This window comes from Olea europaea, chromosome 6 (assembly GCF_002742605.1).
Source record: "Olea europaea var. sylvestris chromosome 6, O_europaea_v1, whole genome shotgun sequence".
Lineage (NCBI taxonomy): Eukaryota > Viridiplantae > Streptophyta > Magnoliopsida > Lamiales > Oleaceae > Olea > Olea europaea.
The window spans coordinates 18,672,350-18,700,004 of record NC_036242.1 but is presented as its reverse complement, the minus strand read 5'-3'; the positions used below and the strand labels follow the sequence as shown (position 1 = coordinate 18,700,004).

The following is a 27,655-nucleotide window of genomic DNA, read 5'->3' as shown; positions in this document are numbered from 1 at the left end:
ACTCATCATCCCTTTGTCCTAAATGACAATAGATTCATGTTCATTATTTTTCATATGTAACACTCGTTCGTCTATTTCAAGACGAACAATGTCATTTTTTTTACAAAGCCTAGGAAACTCCTAAGATTATCATTTAACGGAATATCACCAAGGCTAAACACTTCTGCATATCCTTCTTATCGCCCGCCTGAGATGTCAGAAGTTCGTATATTGTCGAGGAAATCTCCCCCAATGATCACTGAACTTTGCAGAAAATCCCCTAGGAGGTCAACGAACTTCAATACGTCCCTGAATGGTCACTGAACTTTTTCAAAGTCCCTCAAGAGGTTATCGAACTTCAAAACATCCCTGAATAGTCACTAAACTTTGCAAAAAGTCTCTAAGAGGTCACTAAATTAGTTATTTATAGGGTCCAAATTTGTAACGCTGAGTGACCTTTCTGGGGGATTTCAACAAAGTTCAGTGACCTCTTGGGGGGATTTCGACAAAGTTCAGTGACTATTTAGGGATGTATTGAAGTTCGGTGACCTCCTAGAGATTTTCTGCAAAGTTTAGTTACCATTTGGGGGGGGGAGGGGTTTCCTCTATATAGTCCATGCCACCAAAGAAACCCAGTAATACCATCTCCAACATATTGGGATTTTTCCTAAAATATCTAGCATTTAAGACTAATACGAATTCTTTGGTAAAGAAATTTGCCAAGAGCATTTCACATCTTCAAGGCATGTTTTAGAAACAAGAAAAGAAAAGAAAGAAACAAGCATTTGTATACTCTATTACTTTATTATACACATATTTATTATCATATTGTCACTTTTTTGTACGCAATGTTGCTTTTTATTTGAAGCAAAAGTGACACTATGTCACTTTTTTTTTCTACCATTTTCAATTCCTTACATGTTACAAATATGAAAATATCCTATAATTCCTAAGAAATTGCTTGAGTTTTAGCAAAAGCAGCTCTTCAGAGTTGGATTGATTGGTCGAAAGTTCTGAAAGAATACTTTTAAAAAAGCAATATAATTCACGTTGTGCTTCGATTGAATTGAGACACAATTATTAATTTCTTAAGCACGTTGTGCTTCGATTGAATTGATTTGAAGTTAAATTTTTCATATATATTAACCTAATCCCTTTGCTCTTAAATCAACAACATTATTTTCAAATATTTTCAAGTCACAGTAACAAAAGCATCAAATGAGAAAACATTATAAATGTCAATTATTTACATTATAAGGCTCAAACTAAACCTAATCAATAAATTCACATAAAAGTGACATAGACAATGCACCAAGATGATTAGACCTTTTGATAAGTGTATTTATTAACTTATCTCAATCGTAAACGATAGCAATTATTGTTATTTAAAATGAATTGATGCTTAATTTTGTATATATTTCTTTTATTAGGTGCATCTCGATGAAAAACTATGGAAGTAGACAAAATGAGCGGCAATTTGGCTAAAAGAGATTGAATCCAAAGTTTGGGGACTAAATTGTGAAGCGCTAATAGTTGATTTGGACTCAATAACGATGATTGGAGGTGTGGACTTAATTAGATGGAATTGAAAGCTCAAGGACCAAGAAGACATCAAAAAGAGTAAAAATAAATGAAGACCGAAATTGAGGGATCAAAGTGCAACAATTGAAAAAATTCTATGATGGTGCAGGTGCACAAGCTTAAAGTGGCGCGTGCAAGACACCTTTTGTCCCATTTACCGAGAGTAAAAATTTCATACGGTGTGTGTACTGGCCAGTGTCCTGTTTTGACTTAAACTTGTATGGAATTCAATTTTAACTTACTATTTAAGTTACAAAGGACAGCAAGAAGAGGAGCATTTATCATACATATTTTTCACCACAAGAAAGAGGTTAGTATGAGTTCTAACGCTATTAACACGAGAGAGTGAAAATTCAAAATTTGGGTTGAAGATTAATGAAGAAAAAAAATTGATTTTTCCCTTTCGGTCATTGTTTTCAATTTCATGTATTTTTTTCCGAATCTTTTTAAGCGATTTATTAAATAACATGCTAAACTAATTCCTTTTATGTATTGAATGAGATAAACCCTATTGTTTATTTATTTCAAATTCAAGACTAATATTTTAGTTTAATTCTTATGTTTACTGATTAATTTTGTATACCCATTGCATTATTTAATTGGTTAGCCACCAATTATATAATTAGTTAGTTGTTGTAGTGTTGGAAAACTCACAATAAGTTTAGAATGCGAGAAAATTAACATATGTGTAATAAATGTTAGGATTAACATTTTATCATGTGTGCAACGTATAGATAATTTAAATTTCAATGCATCTGAACCATTCGAATTCGGGTTAGGAATATATTCGAGCCATGGTTCGGATAGAATTAATTTGTTTTACAAAAGAAAATTAAATATATTAGCTTTATCGATTGTCAAGAATGCATAAATAGAACTAGAATACTAATCAAGAATTGAAATAGATAGAAATAGACGGATTCTAAATCTAATACAATCATCCATAATTTGATAAAAACCAAACTTTTATTACTTTGTTTGATTAATTTGGCAAAATAAAATCAAAATCTATCTTTTGTTTCACATAATTCGAATTCCATATGAAATTAGTAAACTTGATTTGAAATTTATTCCTTGTGGGAGGATACTCTCGACTTATCAATTCTATTATTTGTCAACAACACCTATGCTTGTGAGTTTCGCACAAACAAGTTTTTTACGCCATTATTGGGTATAAAGTATTTAATTTGAGTTTATTATTTTGTATAGGATTCGATTTTTTTTTTTTTTTTTTGCTTTTGATAATTTTGACTACCTGCCCTAATCTCTCTTGTAATTAGTATGCTTTTAGGTACTATTCAATAATATATGCAGGAGTTTGATAATGGGAAAAGAGCAAAGTTTTTATGTCCAAGCTTTTGCGATTTAAGCAGTATTTAAGATGTCAAAAATAAGAAATTGACAAATCTGATGAATGCTACATGCTTGAGAGTGAATATGTATAGACACATCCAAACGATGACATTATTTTTAAGGGAATTGGTCCTTCTCTGTTGAACGAGGAGGCCTTGCAAGATATTATAATGAACTTGCTATGTTGGATGAAAGCAAAATACGTATAAGATATTCCATATTCCGGGACGAATTTAAAATGTGGGGATATAATCCACTTGAAAAGGCTAAAAGGAAAGAATTATCATTGTCGGAGAATTTAGACTATGAACCGACCATTCAACTCAGTGAGATGTCAATTATCAAAGAAAAGTATAAAGAAGATGACAAACTAATTACAAAGGAACCAAGTAAAGAAGTAGCAATTAATGATGATGAAATTAATATACATTCTTTTGACGTCATCGATTGCCCAAAATTGAATTTGTGATCAAGCTCGAGGAAGAAGAAGTCTACATAGTTGATTTCGAATCGAATAGAATATGCAAATCATATTGCATTAAAAGAGGCAAGATCAAGATTTGGAGAATCAACGAAAAGTGGATTAAAGTCAAAAGAAGCAAACTAAGCAAGTCATCAAAAGCTTTCTTTAAAATTCCATAATCCAGAACATATTATGAAGTGTTCCACGTTATTATTGATTTTCTAATTATTTTTGAAGAAACATGACACCTAAACATATTGTACAAGGGAAGATACATAGCAACTCATCTAGCACTTTCATACCAGTCCGCCCACCATCTGTAGATTTATATCAGGAGGATACTTAGTTCCCTTCTTTAACCTTAATTTTTGTATATTACTTGTTATATTTTTAGATATTGAGGATAATGTTTGTTATAAGTTTGGGGGTAGAAAAATGTTGAGTTTTTATTGATTTGACTGCTCGTTCAAGTGAAAAAAATAAAATCTGAAAATTTAAAAAAAAAATATTTATTTTCAATTTTTTTTTATTTTTATTTTGTGTGCTTGTGTGGGTTAGATACAATTTGCCTACTATGATGAATACATCTAAAACACCATGTTAGGATATAAATTGTGAAAAAATTACATGTTATAGTTGATTTTATGCTTATTTGTGTAAAGCTTGATATTTTTGGGCACAAGATTTATATTTTGCATCATGAAGAAATAATTAAATTCAAAGTTTGAATAGATTAAAAAAATATATTCGACCTTAGATGTTAAATTCAAACAACCACTAAATTATATATCATTAAACCAAATTTAGAATAGTTGGGGAGATATTTGACTGTTGTAAGGAGACATGGGGATAAAGTGGATTCCATATGAGTTCAACTTTGTGTGGATTGTCTAACAACAATAAGATGAAAATTAAGTAAAAATCTTAAGTTAGGGGTCGATTTTTTAAAATGGGTGTTTTGATAAGGGGAATTGCACTAATCATTGCATAAAAAATAAAAGAAAAAAGTTGTCTCATTGTGAAATATCTTTTCGTAGCCTTTATGGCTTGAGTAATTAAGTCTACAATGGTGTTTAAAATCTGGTGTCCTAAAGTCATCTAATTTAGCAGTAATTGGCTAAAAGCTCGCTATAAAAGTCATTTAGAAAGCTTGATATAGAGAAGTCCGCACATAAGATGTTAGAAATGAAAAAATATCCACACACAACACTTATTTGAGAGAAATAGACTTTTAACAATAGGATATTAGCTTAGTTGATTTTAGAGGTTGAAGCAATCAAAAAATAAAGGGGAATCCGCATTTGTCGATGTATTGAATCGAACAAAACTAGAGAGGGTGGTGAGTAGTATTTTATTAAATTTCAAGCTTAGAGCACACCTTGGGAAGAGTGGAAAGAATAAAATTTTGGAGTGTGTATCTTACGACTGAAGGAAAAAAATACTTGGCTACAAAAGGTCAGGAATTAAATCAATTTATGACTTTGTGATACTTTACAAGAATCTTCACACACAGTTCATTTTTGCATTGAATATGTAGAGATTAATTTGACATTATGATTTTGAAATACTTTATAGTTTCAACTATGAAAATCTAATCTTGAGGCTAATAGCAGATTATCCAACCAAGTTGTTTGCGGAAGTTTTTCTGTAGTTGTTAAGCTTTATTTTGTTTGAGAGAAAAAAATTGTTGAAGTTTGGGTTGTTTGATAAGTGTAATAAATTCACTTATCTCAATCGTTAGACTAGAGCAATTATTGTGATTTTAAATGAATTGAGGCTTAATTTTGTATATATTTCGTTTGTTAGGTACATCTCAATGAAAAACTACGGAAATAGACAAAAGGAACGAAAATTTGGCTATAAGAGTTGAATCCAAAGTTTGGGAACCAAATTACAAAGTTAAAATAGTTGATTCGGACCCAATAACGATGATTGGAGAATGTGTGGACTCAATTAAATGGAATTTCAAGCTCAAGGACCAAGAAGACATCAAAAAGAGTTAAAATGAATAAAGATCGAAATTGAGTGATCAAAATGTAACAATTGGAAAAATTCTATAATGGCCGTGCCAGCGTGGCACCCTTTGTCCCATTTATCGAGAGTAAAAATTTTATACAGTGTGTTCACAATGAAATGTATGGTGCGCGGACCATTTCTAGGCTTGAATGGCCCAACATCCTATTTTGACATAAACATGTATGAAAATCAGTTTTAACTTACTATTTAAGCTATATATGACGGCGAGAATAAGAGCACATATCACACGTAATTTTCACTACATGAGAGAGGCTAGCATGAGAATCTAAGGCGATTAACACGAGAGATTAAAGATTCAAAGTTCGAGTTGAAGATTAACGAAAAAGAAATTGATTTTTCACTTTTCAATCATTGTTTTCAATTTCGGGTGATTTTTCCAGATCTTTTTATGTAATTTATTAAATAACATGTTTGGTTAAATCTTTTTATGTATTGAATGAGATGAACACTATTGTTTAATTGTTTTAAATTCAAGACTAATATTTTAGTTCAATTATTGTCTTTTTTTTTTTTTACTAATTTTGTGTACCCATTGCATTATTTAATTGATTGACTACCAATAAGATAATTAGTTCTTTGTTATAGTATTGAAAAACTCACAATATGTTTAGAACGTGACAAAATTAACATATGTGTAATAGTTGTTACAAATAACATTTATCACGTGTGCAATCATATAGATAATCTAAAATTTAATACATTCTAACCATTTGAATTCGAGCTAAGAATAGATTCGAGTTGTGGTTTGGATAGAATTAATTTATTTTGGAAAATAAAATTAAAGACATTAGTTTTATCGATTGTCAAGAACGCATGAACGGAATTAGATTACTAATTAATAATTGAAATAGATAGCAAAGACGGATTCTAAATCCAATGCAATCATCCATAATTTAATTTAAAACCAAACTTTCATTGCTTTGCTAGAATATTTTAGCAAAAATAAAATCAAAATCTATCTTTTGTTTTACATAATTTGAATTCTATACGAAACTAATAAACTTGAATTAAAATTTATTTCCTGTGGGACAATACTCTCAATTTATCAATTCTATTACTAAACAATGATCCCGTACGCTTGAGGGTTTCGCACGACCACTTTTTAAGTGGGAGTTTATTCAACTTGAAATTCCTAATTTTGACTGTTGCTTTTAAAATCTTTGCAAAAGGAGCATTAAACGATCTCAATATTGAAGAAGAGGAAATAAAATTTATTATAATACCTTAAATTAGTTAAGAAACTTCCCAACTTTTTGTCAAAATTGAATAAGAACTCACTTGAATTGAATTAATTTTGAATTTAAAGAAAGATTTAAAGAAGATAGAGAGTTGGTAGATTAGGCTTCGATAATTAATACGGTTTTTAAACATTTTAACCGTATTTATGTTGTATGCCGTCTTTTAGAATGATTTTTCAAGACCCTCCAACTTTTTAGTGTATTTATGAAATTACCTCTATTATTTTACTGGAAAATTTCATATGTAAGTATGGCACATTTTAAAACTAAGATATAAGATTTAAAACTTCAAAAATCGGATATTGATTAAATTTTATTTATACAATAATTAATTAAAATTATATTTTATCAATTAAATAGATTTTATTAAATAATTACATTAATTCTATACTATTTCATCTCAAATTATCAAATTAATTGGTTAAAAATTATGTCGCAGTTATGAATAAATTTTTTTATAGATCACCAATTATTTTACGGCCTCAATTTATTCATCGATAATAAACTAAAAAAATTATAGATCACGTTTATTTATCGATCACAAATGACAAATTTTGTAAGTCACAATTCAAAATTTTAAGTCATATATTATTTATTAGCCACGAGTTATAGGCTACATATTATTTATTTATTGATCACAAAATATCCAATTGATTGATCACAACTTCAAATAATTGGTCATATATTATTTATTGTTCACAAATTAACCAATTTATTTTTACAATCAACAAAATAATTTGTGATCATTACCTCACCACCGCACACAACATTGCTGTCAAACACTACCATTGCCAAAGCCACCCTCAACACCTTACGTCAACTGTTGGAAATTTAAAGCAATGAAGAGAAGAAAAATTGGTAATAAAAGAATATAGATATAATTAGATGCTTGAACACGAAAATGATAACGTTATTCTCAAATGTTATTTGCCCCCTTTCCAATGCTTTTGAGGAGTTCTGGCAAATAGTTTGTAGGATTAAAGAAGCCTTTGTGTGAAGAACACCAAAAGTAAAGTGTATCTTTCACAAGGAACAAGTGAAAAATAGAGATAAGATTGATTATGTGATAATTTAGGAGAATAATTTTGTGGTGGATTTCTTAATTTTCTCAAGAGTGTTTTTCTTTACAATTGGAACACCTATTTATAGGCTTTGAAGGGTTCCCACGAAATGGTGCAAAATTATGTTGAAAAGGCACCAAATTCAAAAGAAAAACGGTAAAACAAGAATCCCCAACGGTTACTTTGTATAACCATGCAACCGCATGGGCTATAACCCTGCGGTCGCATGGTTATACTGCAAGTGGCCCTCGCATTTTCGAGAGGGCCTCATGCGGCCGCATGGTTAAGCTCAAATTTTTTTTTTACTACTATTTTGAACAACTAAAATTCTAATAATCCCCCACTTGTTCAAAATCAGTGTCTATCATATAATCAAATAATCAACACTTATGCATAAAAATTAGATATCTTTTCGATTTGAATCTATTCATAGTGTAAATCTCATAAAGTATTATCAGAATTCCAAGTAGCTAAAGTGCTTTGAACCAGTTATTCTTTGTGACAATACAGATGAAATCACACACACAAGTGTTAAACTTTTCACAAGTTCCTCTAACTCGCTTAGTGCTAATATGGCCTTACACTAATCATATTTCGTTGAACTTTTATAGAGAAAAACTTCAATTCTCGAATGAGGCGGCACTACCTCGAAGTTCACATAGGTGAAGTTCTTCCAATATTTTTGTTACTTTTACAGATACTTGTACTCCGTACTGAACTTCATTAAGAATTTAATTAACTCATCCCTCCAACAGTAACAATCAACACTAGTTTCAAAGATATAATTTCAATATATCTAATAATGTTGAAATCCATCCACTTATCAAATAACTTGTTATTACCCTTTGAACCTATATATATACTGGTTTAGTATATTTTGGTAGGGTTGCCGTTATTGGTGAATCTATTTAAGAAGTTTTAAACCCATTTTACTTGATGTTAATTTCACTAACTCTCTTGTGAGAGGTTTGGTAAATGGATCTGCTAAGTTTTCACTTGACTTAGCAAATGTAAGAGAAATTACTCAATGCTTGATTAATTTCCTTACATATTCGTGTCTTAGACTCATACGTCTAGACTTTCCATTATATACTTCGTTATATGCTCGAGCTAAAATAGCTTGATTATCACACAAAATAGGTATGGAGGAAATATCCTTTATGTCTAAAGGTATTTCATATAATAAGTCCTTCAGCCATTCTGCTTCTTTCCCTGTTTTAGCCAAAGCTACAAACTTTGATTCCATTGTTGAATGTGTAATGCAAGTTTGTTTCTTAGACTTCCAAGGCACTGCACTACCTCCAAGAATGAAAATCCATCCAGATGTGGATTTATTTTCTCCTACACTTGATATCCAACTTGCATCGGTATATCCTTCCAATATTTTAAAAATACTTGGTATATTGTAGCCCAAGATTTTTGGTTTTCTTTAGGTAACCAAGAATCCTACCAATGGCTTTCCAATGTTCCGAACTTGGATTACTAGTAAACTTACTTACTTTACTTACAACAAATGCGTCATTAGGTCTTGTACATTGTGATGCGTAGATAAGACTTCCAATTGCACTTGCATATTCTATTTGTGCAATTGCTCTACCTTCGTTTTTGATTAATTTTATATTTGGATCTATAGGGGTATTCGCTTCTTTAACGTTCAAATGTTTAAATTTATTTATCAAATTATCAACATAACGCGATTGATTTAATGTAAAATCCCCACTATCCTTCTTTACTTAGATTCCAAGGATAGTATCTACTTCTCCAAGATCTTTCATTTTGAAAGTGGAGGATAGAAATCGTTTTGTTTCTTTGATTCCGTCTATATTGTTACTAATGATTAGCATATCATCGACATATAGACACACTAATGTGATTATATCACCATTCACTTTTGTATAGAGACATTTATCTACTGAATTGTGATTAAATCCATTTGACATTATTTTAGAGTCAAAATTCTCATGTCACTTTTTGGGAGCTTGCTTTAATCCATATAAAGATTTAATTAATTTGCACACCTTATGTTCATTTCCCGATAGAACAAACCCTTCCGGTTGTTCCATATAGACCTCCTCTTCGAGATCTTCATTTAAAAATGTTGTTTTTACGTCCATTTGATGAACATATAAATCATATATAGATGCTAGTGCAAATAAAGTCCTTATTGAGGTTATCCTTGCCACGGGTGCATATGTGTCAAACTAATCAATTCTTTCCCTTTAATGATACCCTTTAACTACCAATCTAGCCTTATAAGTATTAAGCAATCCATCAGAATTATATTTCTTTCTAAATACCCATTTACAACCAATAGCTTTCGAACCTGCTGGTAGGTCAACTATTTTCCAAGTGTTATTTGAAATAATAGAATCCATTTCATTATTTATAGCTTCTTTCCAGAATATATAATCTCTTGATTGCATTGCTTCCTTATAAGTCTTAGGATCACTTTTCCACTTGAAGAACAAAAGGAATTATTTTTACAACATCCTTCCTATCTCCTTCTACTAGGTAAAAGGAAATAAGTTGGGAATCTATTTCATTTGATCCTAAGTTCTTTTCCTTTCTCGTTCTTTTGCTTCTTCGAGGTTCAAAGTCAACATCCTTTATGAATGTCTCTTTTGGTGAGCTTTTAAAGGTTAGAATATCCTTATTATTTTCAGATTTCCTAGCTACCATCACATTCTCAAAGAATTCCACATCTCTTGATTCTATTATAACATTTGATTCAAGATTTAATAACCTATAGGCTTTGCTATTAAGGGCATATCCTACAAAGGCACATTTGATACCTCTAGGACCTAACTTGGTTCTCTTTGAATCCATATTTTTATAATACGCAAGGCACCCCTACAGTTTAAAATAATTAATATTTAGTTTTCTACCTCTCCAAAGTTCATATGGGGAAATTTTATTCTTTTTTATAGGAATTCTATTTGTTATATAACAAGCACAAAGTAATGTTTTACCCCATAAGTTAAAAGGTAATTCAGAATTTAATAACATAACATTTATAATTTCCAAATAAGTCCTATTCTTTCTTTCTGCTAATCCATTTTGTTCCGGTGTTCTAGGTGCAGAAGATTGATGTATTATTCCATTTTGTTCACAAAATATGTTAAATTCATTTGAAAAATACTCTCAACCTCTATCACTTCTTAAAGTCTTTAATTTTCTTCCTAATTGATTTTCAACTTCATTCTTATAAGTTTTAAAGGCACTAAAGGCTTCATCCTTATGTTTAAGTAAGTATACGTAAGTATACCTAGAACAATCATCAATAAAAGTAATAAAATATCTATTACCGCCTCTAATTAATATTCCATTTAATTCACAAATGTCGGAATAAACAAGTTCAAGTAATTTTGTTGTTTTTTCTATGCTATGAAATTGCTTCTTAATCATTTTTGATTTAACACATATTTCACATTTTTCTAAGTTATCAATATCACATTGTATTAATCCACATTTAATCATTATTTTCATAGTGCTAACTCCTATATGTGCTAATTTATTATGCCATAAATTAAATGAATCAATAACATACGCAAAAGATTTAATTTTATTTGAGTTATCCTCAACAGTACATAACTTGACCATTCCTTCGGTGGAATAGCCCTTTCCAACAAAATGCCCATTATGGGTTGATACAAGTTTTCCAGATTCAAAGACAGATTTAATCCCGGGTTTTCCTTAAAGGACACCACTTGCTAAGTTCCTATTCATTTTCGGTACATGACATTTATCAAAGTGATCTTCTTTCCCGAAGTGAAAAGGAGTTCAACATTTCCTTTACCGATCACCTTTGATCTTCCTTCATTTCCCATTTGTATTTCTTGGTTGTTTTCAATGTCATGATAAGTTTTGAAAAGAGACTTATCATAACATACATGGATTGTAACGCATGTATCGTACCACCAGCCCAGAACTTGGCCTTGGATTGCATTGATTTCACTCACTGTTGCAATAATTTCATCAACAGAGTTCACTTGTCCTTCCTTCTTATGTTGTTTCCTATGCCTGCAATCTTTAGCATAGTGTCTCGGTTTCCCACAAACATAGCACGGTCCTTTAACTTTGTTTTTGAATTTTCTTTGATCCTTTCTAGAACCAAGAAATTTCTCTTTCCTTTTGAACTTGTTGGAGTTGTCCACATTGTCCATGGCATTGGCTTTCGAAGAACCATCATAAAAATTTTCAATCTTATCTCTTGCCCTTGATTCTTCCTCAATGCAAAGATGTTTCTGTATGTCTTCTAAAGAAAAATTTTCGGAATTGTGAAGAATTTTCTTCCTATATCCTCTCCAAGAACCAGGGAGTTTAGCAATAATTGCTCCCACTTGGAAAGTTTCGGGAAGTTCGATTTTTACCACTTTCAATTTGTTCACAATTATTTGTAACTCATGTACTTGAGGCAATAAAGGTATATTGTCTAAAATTTTAAAATTAAAATATTTAGATATTAAAAACTTTTTAGTACCTTCTTCCTTGGCTTTGTATTTATTTTCTAATACATACCAGATTTCTTTAACTGAAGTAGTGTTTGTGTAGAGATCATATAGTCGATCGGACAATGCATTTAGAATGTACTCACGGCATTTCAATTCATCTTCTTCTCGTTTCTTCCTTTCTATGCGAATTTCTTCGGTGTCCTTATCAATTGCATCGGGAATGGGTTCCAATTTTGAATCAAGCACGTAGAAGATCTTCAACACCGTTAGAAGAAATTTGAGTTTGTCTTGCCATCTTGTAAAGTTTGCACCATCAAATCTATCCAAACGCACCAGATCTTGATTCATCATTTTGATAGTAGCAATAGTAGATTTCGACTCCATTGCAGTAAATGCAGAGTAACGTTTGAGTTTGTTAAAAATTTAAAGTAATGAAGAGAAGAAAAATTGGTAATAAAAGAATATAGATATAATAAATACCAGTCACAATTACAGAATATCGCAATACAACGAAATACAAATTTTTTAGATCACAACTTTTTTATTAGTCACAAATTATCAAATTAATTGGTCAAGACTTATTTCCTGATCACAAATCATGAAATTTATTGGTCACAACTTATTTACTGATCACAAATTATCAAATTAATTGTTCACAACTTATTTATCAATCATAAATTACCAAATTAAATAATCATAATTACTCAAATAAATGGTTGCAAATTACTCCTCATCTTCCCTACTTTACCCTACCCGTCCACCATTGTCGATGCGCCCAAAATTTCGTCGTCGCCACAAATCCACAACCCACCACCACTTCGTACACACCACCACTATCACCTCAAACGAACCACCACCACAAGAGATGTGGCCTATGTGGTGGATGGCATGGCTTGTTTGGAATGGCCAATAAGTGGCATGAAAGTGAAATCAAGACAAATGGCATACGTTAGCCAACGAGAGGACTAGAAGATCAATTGTGGAAAAACCTGATTGCATAACTTATTTAGCCCTCGTTTGATAATAATTCTTCATTCAAAAAATCAATTTTTTTATCGTTATTTTACTATTTCAGCCGTCCTTTTTTATTTCTTCACTCACACGTGAAATCCACTTTTCTTTCTAGCGATCAAAAAATCAATTCTTATAATCCCCATCGAACAGACCCTTAATTTAATAATATTATTATTAATATTAAAAAGTGGAATTATGACATAATTTTTGAATAAATAAATTTTAAACTTTAGTTTTTTAAGTTGAAAGTTAAAAATCATGACGATGTGTTATTTCTTTTTAATCACTATGCTGCAGTCATGAAAATCGACTTAAATTCAATAAAAATATCATATTCAAAGATTCAAGAGTGACTATTCATATAAATTAACTCGACGTCAAAGATGCTTACAAATTTATGACTAACAAATTAAAACCCCCGCACCCCCACGCCCACCCCACTCCGAAACCCCATTTCATTAGAGAAAATTTGTCTAGGGGTCTTTAACATTTCATAAGTGTGTATAATCTCCCTAATCTTCTATTTGTAAGACTCATATTCCCAATATTTCGACATCTGCAAACAGTATCCTTACGTTACAAATATCGTCTATCCACACAACATGGATATAATGTCTATTTGAAAATGTCAATTATCTAATAAAGATCAACATTTAGCCCTTATTTAGTGTAGATTAGGATTAGTTTTTTTAAGTAAATCTTAATAAAATTAATTGCTGATTTTAAATTAATTTTTTTAAAAAAAATTTAATCTAAACTAAATATGAACTTAATGTAAGCGGCAAAATTATCGTTTAATTTTGGAATAAATTCAATTTATCCTTCTAAAAACACACCATGTACATATGTCGTATGCACGCTAAAAAGTCTAAATGGAGATTTTTCACCATGTGGGAAGGGATACAACTCTCTCTCTCTATGTTGAAATGTTAGAAATTAATTTTTTGGGTTGACTAATTGTCAAATGGACGTATTTATCGTTTTACTGCAATCGAGATTAAAAGTTTTAGATTGTGGGTACAAAAATAAAAAAATTGGTATAATATGTAACAATATGAAAGATTTGGAACCTCAATTGCAATTCTCCCCAAAAGTATGACAATAATGCAGTCGGAAAAGGGACACTTGTACACAATCCATCTGTATCTACTCAAGAGATATTATCCATGGGCCCCACATCTATCTAGTCTTTATCCTTATCCTCCCAATTCCCTCTATTTCCACCATTATTTTTCCACATACCACTCTTGCCACCTATAATTCAGTACAGAATACAGAAAGCCCTCCTTTTTTGTGTAGTGGAAATAGAAATAAACGGTAGGGAAATATTGAAATCGATTTCTCTCGACTCTATGGGACCGTAGTGGTAGTAGATATTTTACTACCATCAACCCTTTATATATTCTAAGCAGAGTAAACTTCACTGAATCAATCAATCAATCAGTGGAGAAAAAGGGAAAGGAAAGAAATAATGGTTTTGCTAGATCAACTCTGGGACGACGTCGTTGCCGGGCCTCAGCCTGATCGCGGCCTCAAACACCTCAAGAAAACCTTTACCAAACCCTTGAACATCAAAGGTTAGGCTCTCTCTCTCTTTTCTTTCTTAATTAGCCGACCTCTATATTCAAGCAACTGATGTTTGTATGTATATTTTTTTTGATTAGACGTCGGAGGAGAGGGTAGTAGTAAGTACCAGAGATCCATGTCGATGCCGGCAAGCCCAGGGACGCCGTCGACGCCTTTGACTCCGTCGCCTACAGCGGCGCGTAAAGATAACGTGTGGAGGAGTGTGTTTCATCCTGGTAGCAACCTTGCGACAAGGAGTGTTGGGGCTGACTACTTTGACAGGCCACAGGCTAACTCTCCAACTGTTTATGACTGGTACGTAAGTATTTTTTCGTTCCCTTTCGTTTCCTTTGTGGAAGTTTCAAGTTTAGATGCTTAGATTTAGAAGAAGACTATCTTTATATGATTTTGAATACTATACAGGCTTTACAGTGGGGAGACTAGGAGCAAACACCGTTGAAGAGAGAGGAGTATGGTTGATCTGTTAATAGTGTCTTTCTACTTGCTTGCTTCCATGGAATCATGAGTTTATGATAATTAATTACAGGGTTTGCTTGAATTCGACTGTTTTGATCATCTTGTAAAAATTTGAGTTTTTTTATATGGTGTAAGATGGATCGGATCGGCTGCTATGTTTATATATATTTGCTATGATTTGAACTTCTTAATTCACTGTTGAAGTCAGCGGTGTGGTTGATGTGATGATGGTTTGTTTATAGGGGTTCCAATTGACCTTAAAATTAAGCTACTTGTGCAGATGGGTTTTGTAGGGATTATTTAAGTGTCAACACTGTATTTTGGCTGGTTGAAGTATATATTTAGTCCGATATTTAATTAAAAATCTTAACTGCGGGTAATCTGTCCCAAAATTTTTTCATGCGTGTACATGTTGGATTTAACTACTACTACGTACTCTTAACAAATTTGATTTAGCTCGTCAGAGACATGGTTATTGATTTTGAATGTACGGCAAGACTTTGGTACTTACGAGATGATAGAACTTAACAATAAAGATATATGTCTAGGGTCACATGAGCTCGGGACGGAGAGGGGGCACGAATGTGATCCTGGACGGACGGGCGCCAAATATAGGTGCGGGGCCTGGAGGGCGTGAAATTTGGTCCTGGACGTCAAGCGATTCTCTATAAATAGATCTGCAACTTGATCAATGAATCCGGAATGGTTAATTAATGGTAGTCGTTGCTGGGCTGCGTCATTATTTGGGACGGGTCCAGTGACGGGAATAAGAGATTTTGGTAATGGATCTGGGAAAGGAGTTGCTTGAGAAGAGTTTTTGCCGGGCTGCGTCAATATTTGGGACGGGTCCATTGACCAGAATAAGAGATTTTGATAAAATTTAGGTTTTGGGTTTGGATTGAAAATTAAATATAGAAAAATTAAGATAAATGTAAATTAAAAATAAATGAAGAATTGATTTTTTTGTTGTTGATCTAGAATAGAATTGTGTCTCACACATCAATTTTTTATTTAGATACTCGTGAGTATTTAATTTAAGAAGCAGCGTTCGGTTCGGTTCGGTTCGATTCGATTCAATTATTTGAGTTGGGATAATTGAATCGGGTCAGATTCGTAATGGAAGATATGTCCAATTTTAATTTAGAAGTTTTCTTTGGAAGGACAAGAAAAGTGATCCAATCCTACGGTCTGCGTGTGTGTGTGTGTGTTTTTTTTATTATAAGTAATGTTGTGTGTTTTTAAGATTGATTAACTTTATGCCAAGCTAAAATTATGAAGAAACTTCTCGAAATCTTTTCAGGATGATGGTACAAGTACTAGTTATACCATATGTACATAGCTTACATGATACTTTACTGGCTAACGATATGAAAAGATTTAATTGGATCAAAATTTTATAAATTAATTAACTTCTCCGTTTGCATTGTAACATCTCATTTTTATGTAAAATATTATGTAAATAGTTATGTACGAAAAACATTTTCCATGTAAGTACTTAAATTTCATTTGAAGGAGATGAAAAAGAAGTTGAGTGAAAAGCCATAGGTGGTGATGTGGTCACTTTTTGCATATCCTCAAGGTGGTGTTCTTGAGGATTCAAACGTGTGCGCTCATTACATGTTGGTCATAATCTCTTCGGGCTAAGGGTTTCCTAGGTATGAAATCCCTAAGGACTAGTATCACGCCTTCACGAGATTTGATTGTCAAGGTCCTCAAAATCCTCGGGAAGGTCCTCTTGACTTTCAAGGCATGCGATTGCTCGAGTACTTTCTTTCACTTAGTTTCAGATACATTTCTGCTTAAACTGAAAAGAAGTCCTGCTCATTAAGGACTTTAATTTGACTCACAAACACCTCAACCGAACACTCCTACATATTGGAGGACTCTATCCCAATTATATTACCTAAATTATTAGTGGTCTTGTAATTGTAGTACGAATAAAATACCCCTCCTAAGAAGGACTATTTCAGATAAGAATATTCAATTGATTTAGTCTTAACGGGTGTGCACTACTTAATTCTACTAGGAGTGCACTATCTACTTCTATAAATATAAATATTTAGATCATTATTCAGGTACGTCTTTACATTCAATTTCAATATACATATTTTCGCATAAATTCCCTTTCTGACTCAAGCATTGGAGGGGCGATAAGGACACATCTTGTTGTCTTTGTTTTAGGTACAAAAGAACTTGTTCGTGCTCTTTCTTAGTCCTCATCCTCAGGAAATCGACATGTACGACTTTTGATAGTATTGGGTGGGATATAAGCATGAAGTAAAATCAACTACAACTGTACGTTATAAGATTTGCAACTGAATCCATAGTACTAGATTCTTTGAAGAGTTTGCAAACCAACATACTACAATAGATATGAGTTTATTCTGCTTGTACAGGGAAAAAAACTCATGGAATCCATACGACACTTGTATGACCATCTTTTTATTATTATTTATTTTTACCATCTTCCAGTAAAAGTTGCCAAGTGTCTCCCTAGCCGTGTAGCACGGCTCCAACAGAGATAGCCCTATTTGGGCTTCATTTTTACAAAATTTATTTTTAGTAACACATTTTTACGTAAAATAATATTACATGTTAATCCAAAATTTCTTTTCTTATTTTTTAACTACTAGTGTGACAACGTGCGTTGCACAATAGTTGGTTTAGTTGGGTGTACGTTAGTTGGTTTAATTGGGGGTGAATGTGAAGTATAAGTGTGTAGTGGTTGTCGAATGAATACATAGAACAGATGTGTTGGTGCAAAGATGTAGTGGAATAATTTGAATAAATACATATGCTTATATTTCAACTCCTATGAGAAGAAAAGGAAGGAAAAGTTGACATTTGTCATTTGGATCATTTGCCAATTTCCCAGAAACTATTTGAGAGGTCAATAGTTTAGTTTTCAATCTTTTCCCCTTTTACAAAGAATTTGAGTATGGTGCAAAAAGACATTTTATTCACTTCACTTTTCCCTATGAAATAATTAATTAATTTTGAAAATCACGTTGACAAAAAATAATTTAAAAGTAAGACTTATAGAACAACAAATTACGCTCTATATCACAGTCAGTAATGTAAAGATTGAAATGGATATTCTTGTGATAGAATAGGAACAAATAGTCAATCTCGGTTGGTAAGAATGTCGGAAAATAATTATTTGTTTCGCAAGACTAAAATCTTGAGTTGATAAATATAATAATCATTCAAGCTGCTACAATTTTCCACACAAAAGCTAATAAAATTAAATGTAATATAGACAATCAAAATTATATTAACAAAATATGAGTTTTGACTATCAATATCAGCTGCATCAACATTAAAACTATATTCACAAAATATGAGTATATTCAGCATCAACCTATTTCGTCTTTTCCTCTGTCCATGTTAAATTATATTCTCCCTTAAATTCTATAAATATTTAATAAAGAGTTAATTTGTCTAACTGATTGATAATATGATACAACCCACCTATTGTTAGTCTATTATATCCATGAAAAAAATATGTTAAGAGAATTAAAATGGGCAAGTTTGCAGCACATTAAACAAAAGAAAAACTATTAATTCATCCAGGCATCTCATCAAATTAAGCAAACTAAATCCTACCAAAAGATAGTTCTTATTTAAACAAATGAAATTGTAAATAAAAAATAATAAAAAAAATTGTGTGTTAAAAGAATTTGATTTTGAGAGGAAAATGGAAAAATAGGATGGAAGTAGATTTTTTGTTACTGTAAGAATGGTTGCGTGAGAAAGAAAAAAATTATATTTAACAAAGCATATAAAAAAAATTGCTCCGTGAATGGACGGAACAAAAGTTCTAAAGCTCCAAGCACACATGGAGCTAATTTTTTGTAAGTAGATTAGATGGTTAGATAGTGTTAAATGTTAATTAAGGAAGAAAATGAGTTTAAAATGTTTTTTTGACTTGAATAAAAATATTTCTTTAAACAAAAAAAGAATTTGGAGCTAAAGCTTTATGCTCCATGTGTGCACGGACGTGCACGGAGCTTTAGCTTCAATATTTTATTTTATTTTATTTTATTTAAAGAAATGTTGTTATTATTATTATTATTATTGAATACTTCAGACCACATGTCTATGCATTCTAGCATATCGTTAATAATTGTAATTCAAAGAATTTTGCTCCTTGTATATAATGGATGACAATGCACAAGTGCCCGATGCAATGTTAGCAGCACTGTATTGATTGCCACACTACATTTTTTGGATAATGTTCAATGATACGATGTCATGTCAAGCTGTATTTACAGATTTTCAATACATATAATCATCCTTTGGGAGACCATTAATATTTGACACTACGCTGTACTAAAAATTTGACAAAGAATTCTCAAAAACCCATCGAGGATGATGATATAACTCAAAAGCACCATCATAGAACTCACTACAAGATAATACACATTTAAAAGGAAAATATTTGATAACTTCGAAATTCACCTAGAACACGTCTGTATAAATTGATTAAACAGATCGAGTTTCAGGACAATGTAGTTGACGCCTTCATCAACTCCTGTTGCGTCTAGTTGCTCATGTGCGTATAGTTTTCAACTTCTAAAACCATTTAACTTAAACATCAATACACAGAAAGCACATTAATTTCATGAAATGTAAATGGATAGAACTTCCTCCAGCGTCATATTTGCAACACTTCCTTTACAAAGAAAAGATGCCACCTTCATCATGTCATTGTCAGTTTCCTGCACTTTCCACCTTTTGTTTGTATGCCAAAACCTATGAATATAACATCGCATTTGGATGAATTGAAAAAAGAAATATGTAAAATAAAACATTAGGAGGCACAAATACAGTCAGTTTATCAGCTTTAGGTTTGGATTACCCAGAGTAATAACAATGCGATATAGGACCTATATATTCAGCTACTACCCTACATACACAGAATGAAATCTTACCAGATTTCGCTGGGTAAAACTGGCATGAATTTCCTCCAAGGTCTGATGCTCTGTCAACATTTGTAACTCATTGTTGCAGAGATTTTTATTATTGGATTCTTTTTGGCAGATTGAATAGCTGGTTGTAGGATGAAAGTCTTTTATTAAAAACATCTCAATTTCACTAGCTACCATGGATGTCTGCCTAGCGACATACTGCAAGATATACAGTTTCAAAACCAATTTAAGGACTCGAACTTAGCTCATAAAACACAATGAAATGCTGTAAAAGAGTAAGGGTTAGGATGAAGGCGGATTTACCTGGCATAAGTGTCCAACTGACAATGTATGGCTACAGCAAAGGTAAGGCCGCTGCAGGCTCGGAATTTTCTCCTCATACAATGAAACAAGCATAAGATTGATATTTAACTGAAAAGAGAAGAAAAACCTGTAATAAGTGAAAGTTAATAACAAAGTGCAGAGAAACTCATAATGGATGATCTTCAAAACTAAACTTTTAAGCACCAACAGATGATTTGAATTAGAAAACGATTTCAGTAGATTGAGGGGAAACAAAATATGGCCATTGCTTCTTTGTCTTTCATTACTTTTTTTCTTTGATATCAATAAAGAAGAAATCAGAACTCATGAAGGGTGGTACAAGATTGCCAAGGCATGGATGTATATTAGTATTACCGCCTCATAATTTTCATCTGAACATCGGAGATGATCAATTAGCTTTCGAAGTTGGCTATTCCTGGCCAGCTTGCCACTGGCCCCATTGAGACTGCCACGGCGGGTGTGACTGCGCATGCCATTTTTTCCCCAGGCACGAATTTCTGAACTCCCAACAAGGCCAGCCAAAGCACCTGTTAACTCTCTGTTCAGTTCTGAATCATTTTCATCATAACCTGCATCAGCATTGCCTCCTGCTGAAAACTGCAAATCGCGAGCATTGACACGTCTTTTGTGGCGTTTTGGTTTCACTTCTGTGCTGCGTTCATCAGCAGAAGATGAGTCTTTGCCACCATCATGTCCATTAGCATCCTCCTCCTCATCAGATCCTTGATGCTCAACAACCCGAGGATTTCTTCGGCCCCTCAAGTTTCTATAAGTGCCCTGTTCCCTGAAAAATCTTAGTGCTGTCGCTCTGGCTGATGTCCGTTTCTTTCCCAATGCTTCTGACTGTCGTCGCAAAGTCTGGGCAATTGAAGCTTGGATCTGTATAATAGTAACAACAAAGAAAAATTAAGAAGGTGAAATTTGGTTGTTAGCAATTCAGAGCTAGAAATGTCAATGAGTTTCCAATTCTATGTTATGATAGATATGCAAACCACCAAAGAATGGCAATGCCAACACGAGCCATTTCAGGACTTCTCCTTCTGACATTTATAAGAAATATTTTACAAATCCCTGTCAGCCAAAAAATGGAGCTGGGAAAATTTTCAGTTGTCTTAATGGACATAGGGGGAACAAATAAATCATTCCACATATTATTTGTGGCACGCAGATTGGAAGACAAATCCCTTAGATCATAAATTTAACTGAACCGCATGAGATTAAACTCAAGCATTGGGATCATTGACCTGCTTATTGCGAGCCTTCTCCTCTTCATGAAAAGCAAATTCCTGCAACAATGAACAGAAAAGTGGTTTATATAAAGCAAATAAAAACCAAACTATGCCATGACAAGAGGACAGAAATTTGTCCACAGATACCTCCTCCTCAAATTTATCAATGTCTGGATACAAAGCAGCAATTAGGGCATCATAGTTTGGGTCATCTCTCAAAGAACGACGACTAGCACAATGTGTGCGGCAAGCAGGACATTCGTTGTTCCTGCATAGGAATCCACTGATAAAAGTAAATTGCAAGGACTCGCTCAACAATTAGTCAACAATGAGAACAAGAAGTACCCCAGGCGCATGGATTTGTCAATGCACTCTCTACAAAAGCGATGCAGGCATTCCATGACTGTTCTTGTCTTCCTAATAATACCTGTCAAACAAAGTTCTACACAGCATTAAACCCATAAAGCTGATTTGACTAAAAGAGAAAGAAATAAGAAGGTTTCAATATTTGAATTCTAATCTCATTCATATGGTGGAAAAGTACAGATTCTGCACGGTGGAAAAGTCCAGATTCTACACAGTGCAAAAGCCAATAAGAAGATGCAGGTCTTCATTTTGATTCTAGACTGTTGAATTTCGTTGAGATTCAGAAGATTAATTTTCAGGTAAAAAATGTAATCTAGGCAAATAAAACAATAAATCAATGGATTAACTTGCAAATAGTTTGTAAGAATTAAATCAGTGTGACGTGCACATGAAGCCCCTTTGTAGTCGAAGGATGTGATTTGCAGAACTCCTTTTCATTGAATCATGATACACTTTTTTGGTAGAAGCTAGAAGCTTAGAAGAGAACAAAAAGGTAGGCATATGATATTGGCATTCATTAGTTCATCATTTTTTTTTCTTTTTTTTTTTTTTCCACGCTCAACAAGTTGACACACTGCACAAATGGTTAATAAAAGAATAGCATGTTGGCTTGGTACAGTTGGCCAAATAATCTATTAAAACTAGTGCTCACAAGTCACAATTAATAACAAATTAGAAATTCTGTACTCCAAGTGTGATGGTGATAATGTCCTCAGCATGCAGGATGTTTATCCCCACAACATCCCCTTTTAAAGGGACTTACTCTCAAATACAATCTCATGCAAGATTCCAGGCAAGAAAATATAAGCATAATAAACCTAAAGTGCCCATCCCAATGAGACTCGCATGCATAATTTCTGTCGGACTAAAAGTAGCAACCTTAGTAAAATGAAAAAAACAGAGAGAATTGCATCTGCTCACCAGGGTAAATGATCTTCTAAGCTTTTGCTTCCTAAACACTTGTGTAACTATCTGCATCTTTCTATTTAAGCTCATTCCTATATGAAGTACCCTTTGTACTCATTTTCCAGACTCCTAACCTGCTAATTTTCTGTTCTTATAGCCATCCCTCTCTTCGAACTACCTAATGATGGCCAAAGTATTATCTAGGGCCTATGTGACCTTCACCAAAAGAGTCCTTTACCCACGTGATGAGTTTTCTTTTAGAATATTTGGCTTCCTTAGTAAACTTGATTCTATATCTCAGTAATTCCTCATTACGTTGAAGTAAGTAGTACATGATGATAAATATAAAATGTACAAAAGTTGATGTAATGTCATGGGCTTTTTGCATTATTGAATCACTCCACTGGATTGAGATAGTTAACAATCAGTAAGCCAGCGGGTACGGAATGCCATTATTACATTTTAAATTTTTTTGGGCTCACTAATGGATGACCTTTAGCGTCAAAGTTAGCTGCCTTCACAAGTTCATCTATAACATATCTGTCTTCATAGTAAGCATCTACAAATTCCAGCAGCAAGCCAGTTTCAACTAGTCTGATACCATCAAACCAACTCAGCATGCAACCATTTACTACTATAAAAACAAAACAAATAACTCCCATCAAAAGAAATAACAACATAATATAGTAATTTACCTTCAAAGTAACTTAACAATCAATTTGTACAGAAAATAGTGATCCAGATAAAACTAGTCAAACTCAAACCCATAATAAGCAAACAGACATAGGAACGATCTCTCAATAACTAGAAGATCTAGATGAGTTGAAGTATTTCAAAAGTAAGCCCAGAGCCTTCTTTGATGAAACGTGTACCCTTAACACAAAAAACTCGTATGGCAACATAAAGAGGGCAGATCTCAAGCTATTCCATTGATCTACACATCATACATTTCCAAAATTCACGATAATCGCAACAAGGTAAAAAAAAATTAAAAAAAAATTAACACTTTATACATTAATTGACATGTATGCCAGAGTGCAGATAAGTTTATACGAGACTATATGTGTCTATGTGAAGAGATAGAAAGAAATACTCGTCTTTTTCTCCGTCACTGGAGGAAAGACTGCCATTGGAATCTGAGAGTCGGAGAAGAAACCAATCAATAAATATATGACAGGAAAATAAGAGGAAATTGGAATTTATCGTCAAAATTTTGTACGCAGAATAACGCATGTACGTAGGCATGTAAATGTATACGCATGTGACAACATACCTTCGCCGTTTTCGGGTTCTCCGTCGTTGTAATTCGGGTTGCTTTGGAGTGAATGATCGGCATCCTCTTCCTCGGTCGGCGGCGGAGGAGGAGAAAGAGGAGAAGTAGTATCTAGCGGACGCTTCTGGGCAGGCATTGATAGTCCGAGCTGAGCTCGGGACGGTGAAGACGGTGGTAGCGGGGGGAGACGGGGTCAGCGGAGGACGGAGTCAATTTGAGTGTGGCTTCGTTTTGTCTGTATGACGTATGTATTTTGTGCGCGGGTATGCGAGCTTTGGGTTCATTTCTGTCCGGTTAATTTGGTACAGCTCATTCCATGGAGATAAAGTTTTTAGACTATTAGAGGGTTGGGTATTTTAATTGAAATTGAACCCCTTGAATCGAAATCAAAAGTTTCGCTATGGTTCCAAAATAGATAAATTAGGAATCGAAATCGAGAATTGATTGATTTCGGGTTATTTTTGAACCAAAACTGTAAGTACTTGAATGGGAACATATTTATTTAAAATTTCAAATTCTAACCTCGAAAAATAAACACTGACTCCAAATTTTTTTGTCTCTCACCTCAGGTCAACTTGTTGCATTTTACAGGTTAGTACATGTTAGTTTCTAAAATTTGGGCTTTTTATGAATCAAACAATTCAAGTTAGGTTGTGATATAAGTTGATGAATCAAAGCATTCATTCTTTACAATTTGAGCATTTTATTTTTTCACATTATTTACAAACTTAAGTGATTTTTTTTCTTTTAATTTTTTTTATAACTCATAGCAACTGAACTTTATATATTCATAGTTTGGCATGTGGTGTATCTCTTTTGTTATCTTGAGTTCGTTGTTCCCTTTTGAAATATAAGGGTGTGTTTGGTTTGCATTTCCGTTTACTGTTTTCAGTTTTGAATTCATTTTTAGTTTTCCATTTTTAGGGACTATTTTCGAATTACCAAAAATGTATTTGATTTGTCATTTTGAAAAATAATTTCTCAAAGCAGAAAACTAGAAATGCGTTTGGTTTAAAATTTTTAGAAATTATTTTATAACATTTATTCAATTAATTTGATTATTTAGTAAAACATAATAATTTTATGCTAATGTATTACCAGATGATATATATTTTAAACTTGGTGAATTTACAATTTTTTCCTACTACAAAAACAAAATAATAAATAATAAATTTTTAGAAGTTGTTTTATGATATTTATTCAATTAATTTGATCATTTATAAAACATAATAATTTTATGCTATATTACTAGATAATATATATTTTAAACTTGATGAATTTATTATTTTTTCTTTCTTGTTTTGAGTCTTTTTAACTGAAAACACTTAAACCGAAAAAAAATCGTTTTGAGTTTTCAGTTATAAATTTTTTCGTGTTTTCAGAAATGTATTTTCAGAAACGACAGACCAAGCACGTTTTGAACATTTTCAAAAGCTAAAAACAGAAAACGATTGAAAAACGGCAAACCAAACACGCTCTAATTTTTCCTTTTTTTATTCAAAAAGAGCAAGTTCAATATGTGACATGCAATTTTTTAATATTATATAGTTTGCATTTTTATGTCAGTAAGTTTTAAGAGTAGAAGAATTTAAGTATTTTTCCATAATTAAATTATAGGTTTTAGCATGCCTTACTCATAGATCGAATAAGATTTATTAAGAAAAATAATTTATTCTCAAATTCTAATTTAATTTTTGATATTTTAATTTTCTCCTTTTTTTTTCATGGTTTTTAGTCTTCACTATTATGCTTCTGAAGATTTTTTAGCTAGATTATCTCCCTTTTACAAATATTATCGAGTAGTAACATGTTAGGCTTATATTTTGAAAGAGTCTTTATGAAAACATTTATCAATGTATATAAAAAAACATTATGAGTAGAACTAAACCAAAACCGAGCTTTTGATTCCGGTTGATTTAGTTCTAGTAATTATAAATATTCGAATGATTCCATTTACAAAATACCCGAAGTATAATAGATTGTTTTGGGTATTAAAATAATTGAACATACCCACCTGACATACAAGCCTAAACTTATGTTACACACAAATTTTCCAAAATGCTACAATTCAAACGGGCTTTAAAGGCTTTCAAAACTCTTTCGGCCAAAAACTCATGGACATTAAATTTTGGGCAACTTACAACACCACCCTTAAAATTAGAGGTGTTTTGAAAAATTATATGAAAAGTTTTTAGGAAGTAAAAAATACTTTGTAAAATGAAAAAAGTGACACAATGTCACTTTTATATAAAAATTGTCACACTTTTTTTTTTTGACAAACTAAAAAAACATGACAAGATAAAAAAAAAGTGATACGTTAAAAAAGTGACGAACACTAAAAAAGTGGCGAATTTAAAAATGAGATAGAGATCAAGAAGGTGACAAACATTAAAAAAGTGACGAAAATTTAAAAAAAGTGACGAATTCAAAAAAGTGACACAATTTTAAAAAAAGTTACACGGATTAAAAAATGACAAACACTTGAAAAGTAACAAAATTCAAAAAAAGTGACACTAAAAAAAGTGTCAAATATTTAATAAAAAGTGACACAAACTAAAAAAAAAATGACAAACCGTAATCCACAGTTTTCAATATAGACAAATTATCTAATAAGTTCACAGTTGATGAACAAATTAAAAATTTTTGAACTAACAACTTAGACAATATGATCATAATCCAAAATTTAAATGCAACCAAGTTTACAGTAAGCTCACAAGTCACAACTAATGAAAATTGATGACTAAACTAAGATGTAAATGTCAAAAAATCATATAAACGCTCATCACTGTTAATCGAATAATATTTTTTGCGGTCTTCAAATCATAACATATCCTACAGTTTGCATACTGACCGAACAGTTTACCAAACTCTGGACAATATTTTGAGTACCCGAAAATTGATATGAGAAACGTTGTTTTTCTGGGGCACCGCATCAAAAAAGCTGCATGCTAATTCTATCTTCCTGCAATCTAGGTACCTATAGATCATAGCATTCCAGGAAGCAAAACTACTCCCTGGCATCTGTCGAAACAATGCATATCCCTGCTCCATATTCCTGCCCATTGCATAACTAGAAACCATTGCATTCCAAGATATCACATCCTTCTCTGGCATTTCATCAAACACACTCTGAGCCATTGCTAAAGTTATGATCTGAACAGAAATTTAGCTTTTACCTTTTAGCAAACTAATAAAAGGAGTATATATATTGCATACCAAGTTGAATAGATGAGAATTCAAAATGTGTTTCTAGACAGAGAAAGGCAGAGATGTAGAGAGAGATGAGGCGCTCCAAAGGGGATGGTGTATTAATGAAACCATTGCATTCCAAGATATCACATCCTTCTCTGGCATTTCATCAAACACACTCTGAGTCATTGCTAAATCTCCTCGATTTCACATACCC

The 27,655-nt window shown here is 32.4% G+C and overlaps 2 protein-coding genes across 3 annotated transcripts; one reads left to right on the top strand and one right to left on the bottom strand.

Annotated features, from left to right (window-relative positions):
• Nucleotides 1-14,407: 14,407 nt before the first annotated feature.
• LOC111396072 (auxin-repressed 12.5 kDa protein-like) lies at nucleotides 14,408-15,427 on the top strand. Of its 2 annotated transcripts, none has more exons than XM_023022345.1 (3): nucleotides 14,408-14,754; nucleotides 14,842-15,062; nucleotides 15,167-15,427. In XM_023022345.1, the coding sequence occupies exons 1-3, from the start codon at nucleotides 14,649-14,651 to the stop codon at nucleotides 15,185-15,187; spliced, it is 348 nt and encodes a 115-aa protein (XP_022878113.1). In that variant the 5' UTR covers nucleotides 14,408-14,648; the 3' UTR covers nucleotides 15,188-15,427. The 2 variants fall into 2 exon arrangements, with proteins under 2 accessions (XP_022878113.1, XP_022878112.1); XM_023022344.1 differs by having other exon boundaries at nucleotides 14,409-14,754; nucleotides 14,842-15,058.
• A 4,194-nt stretch (nucleotides 15,428-19,621) lies between these two features.
• LOC111396071 (putative E3 ubiquitin-protein ligase RING1a) lies at nucleotides 19,622-22,576 on the bottom strand. The gene is made up of 7 exons (XM_023022343.1): nucleotides 22,050-22,576; nucleotides 21,852-21,972; nucleotides 21,720-21,761; nucleotides 20,830-21,354; nucleotides 20,455-20,562; nucleotides 20,155-20,349; nucleotides 19,622-19,975 (listed from the first exon to the last, which is right to left on the bottom strand). Exons 1-7 carry the CDS (start codon nucleotides 22,103-22,105, stop codon nucleotides 19,934-19,936), a joined length of 1,089 nt encoding a protein of 362 aa, XP_022878111.1. The 5' UTR covers nucleotides 22,106-22,576; the 3' UTR covers nucleotides 19,622-19,933.
• Between the last annotated feature and the right edge of the window lie 5,079 nt (nucleotides 22,577-27,655).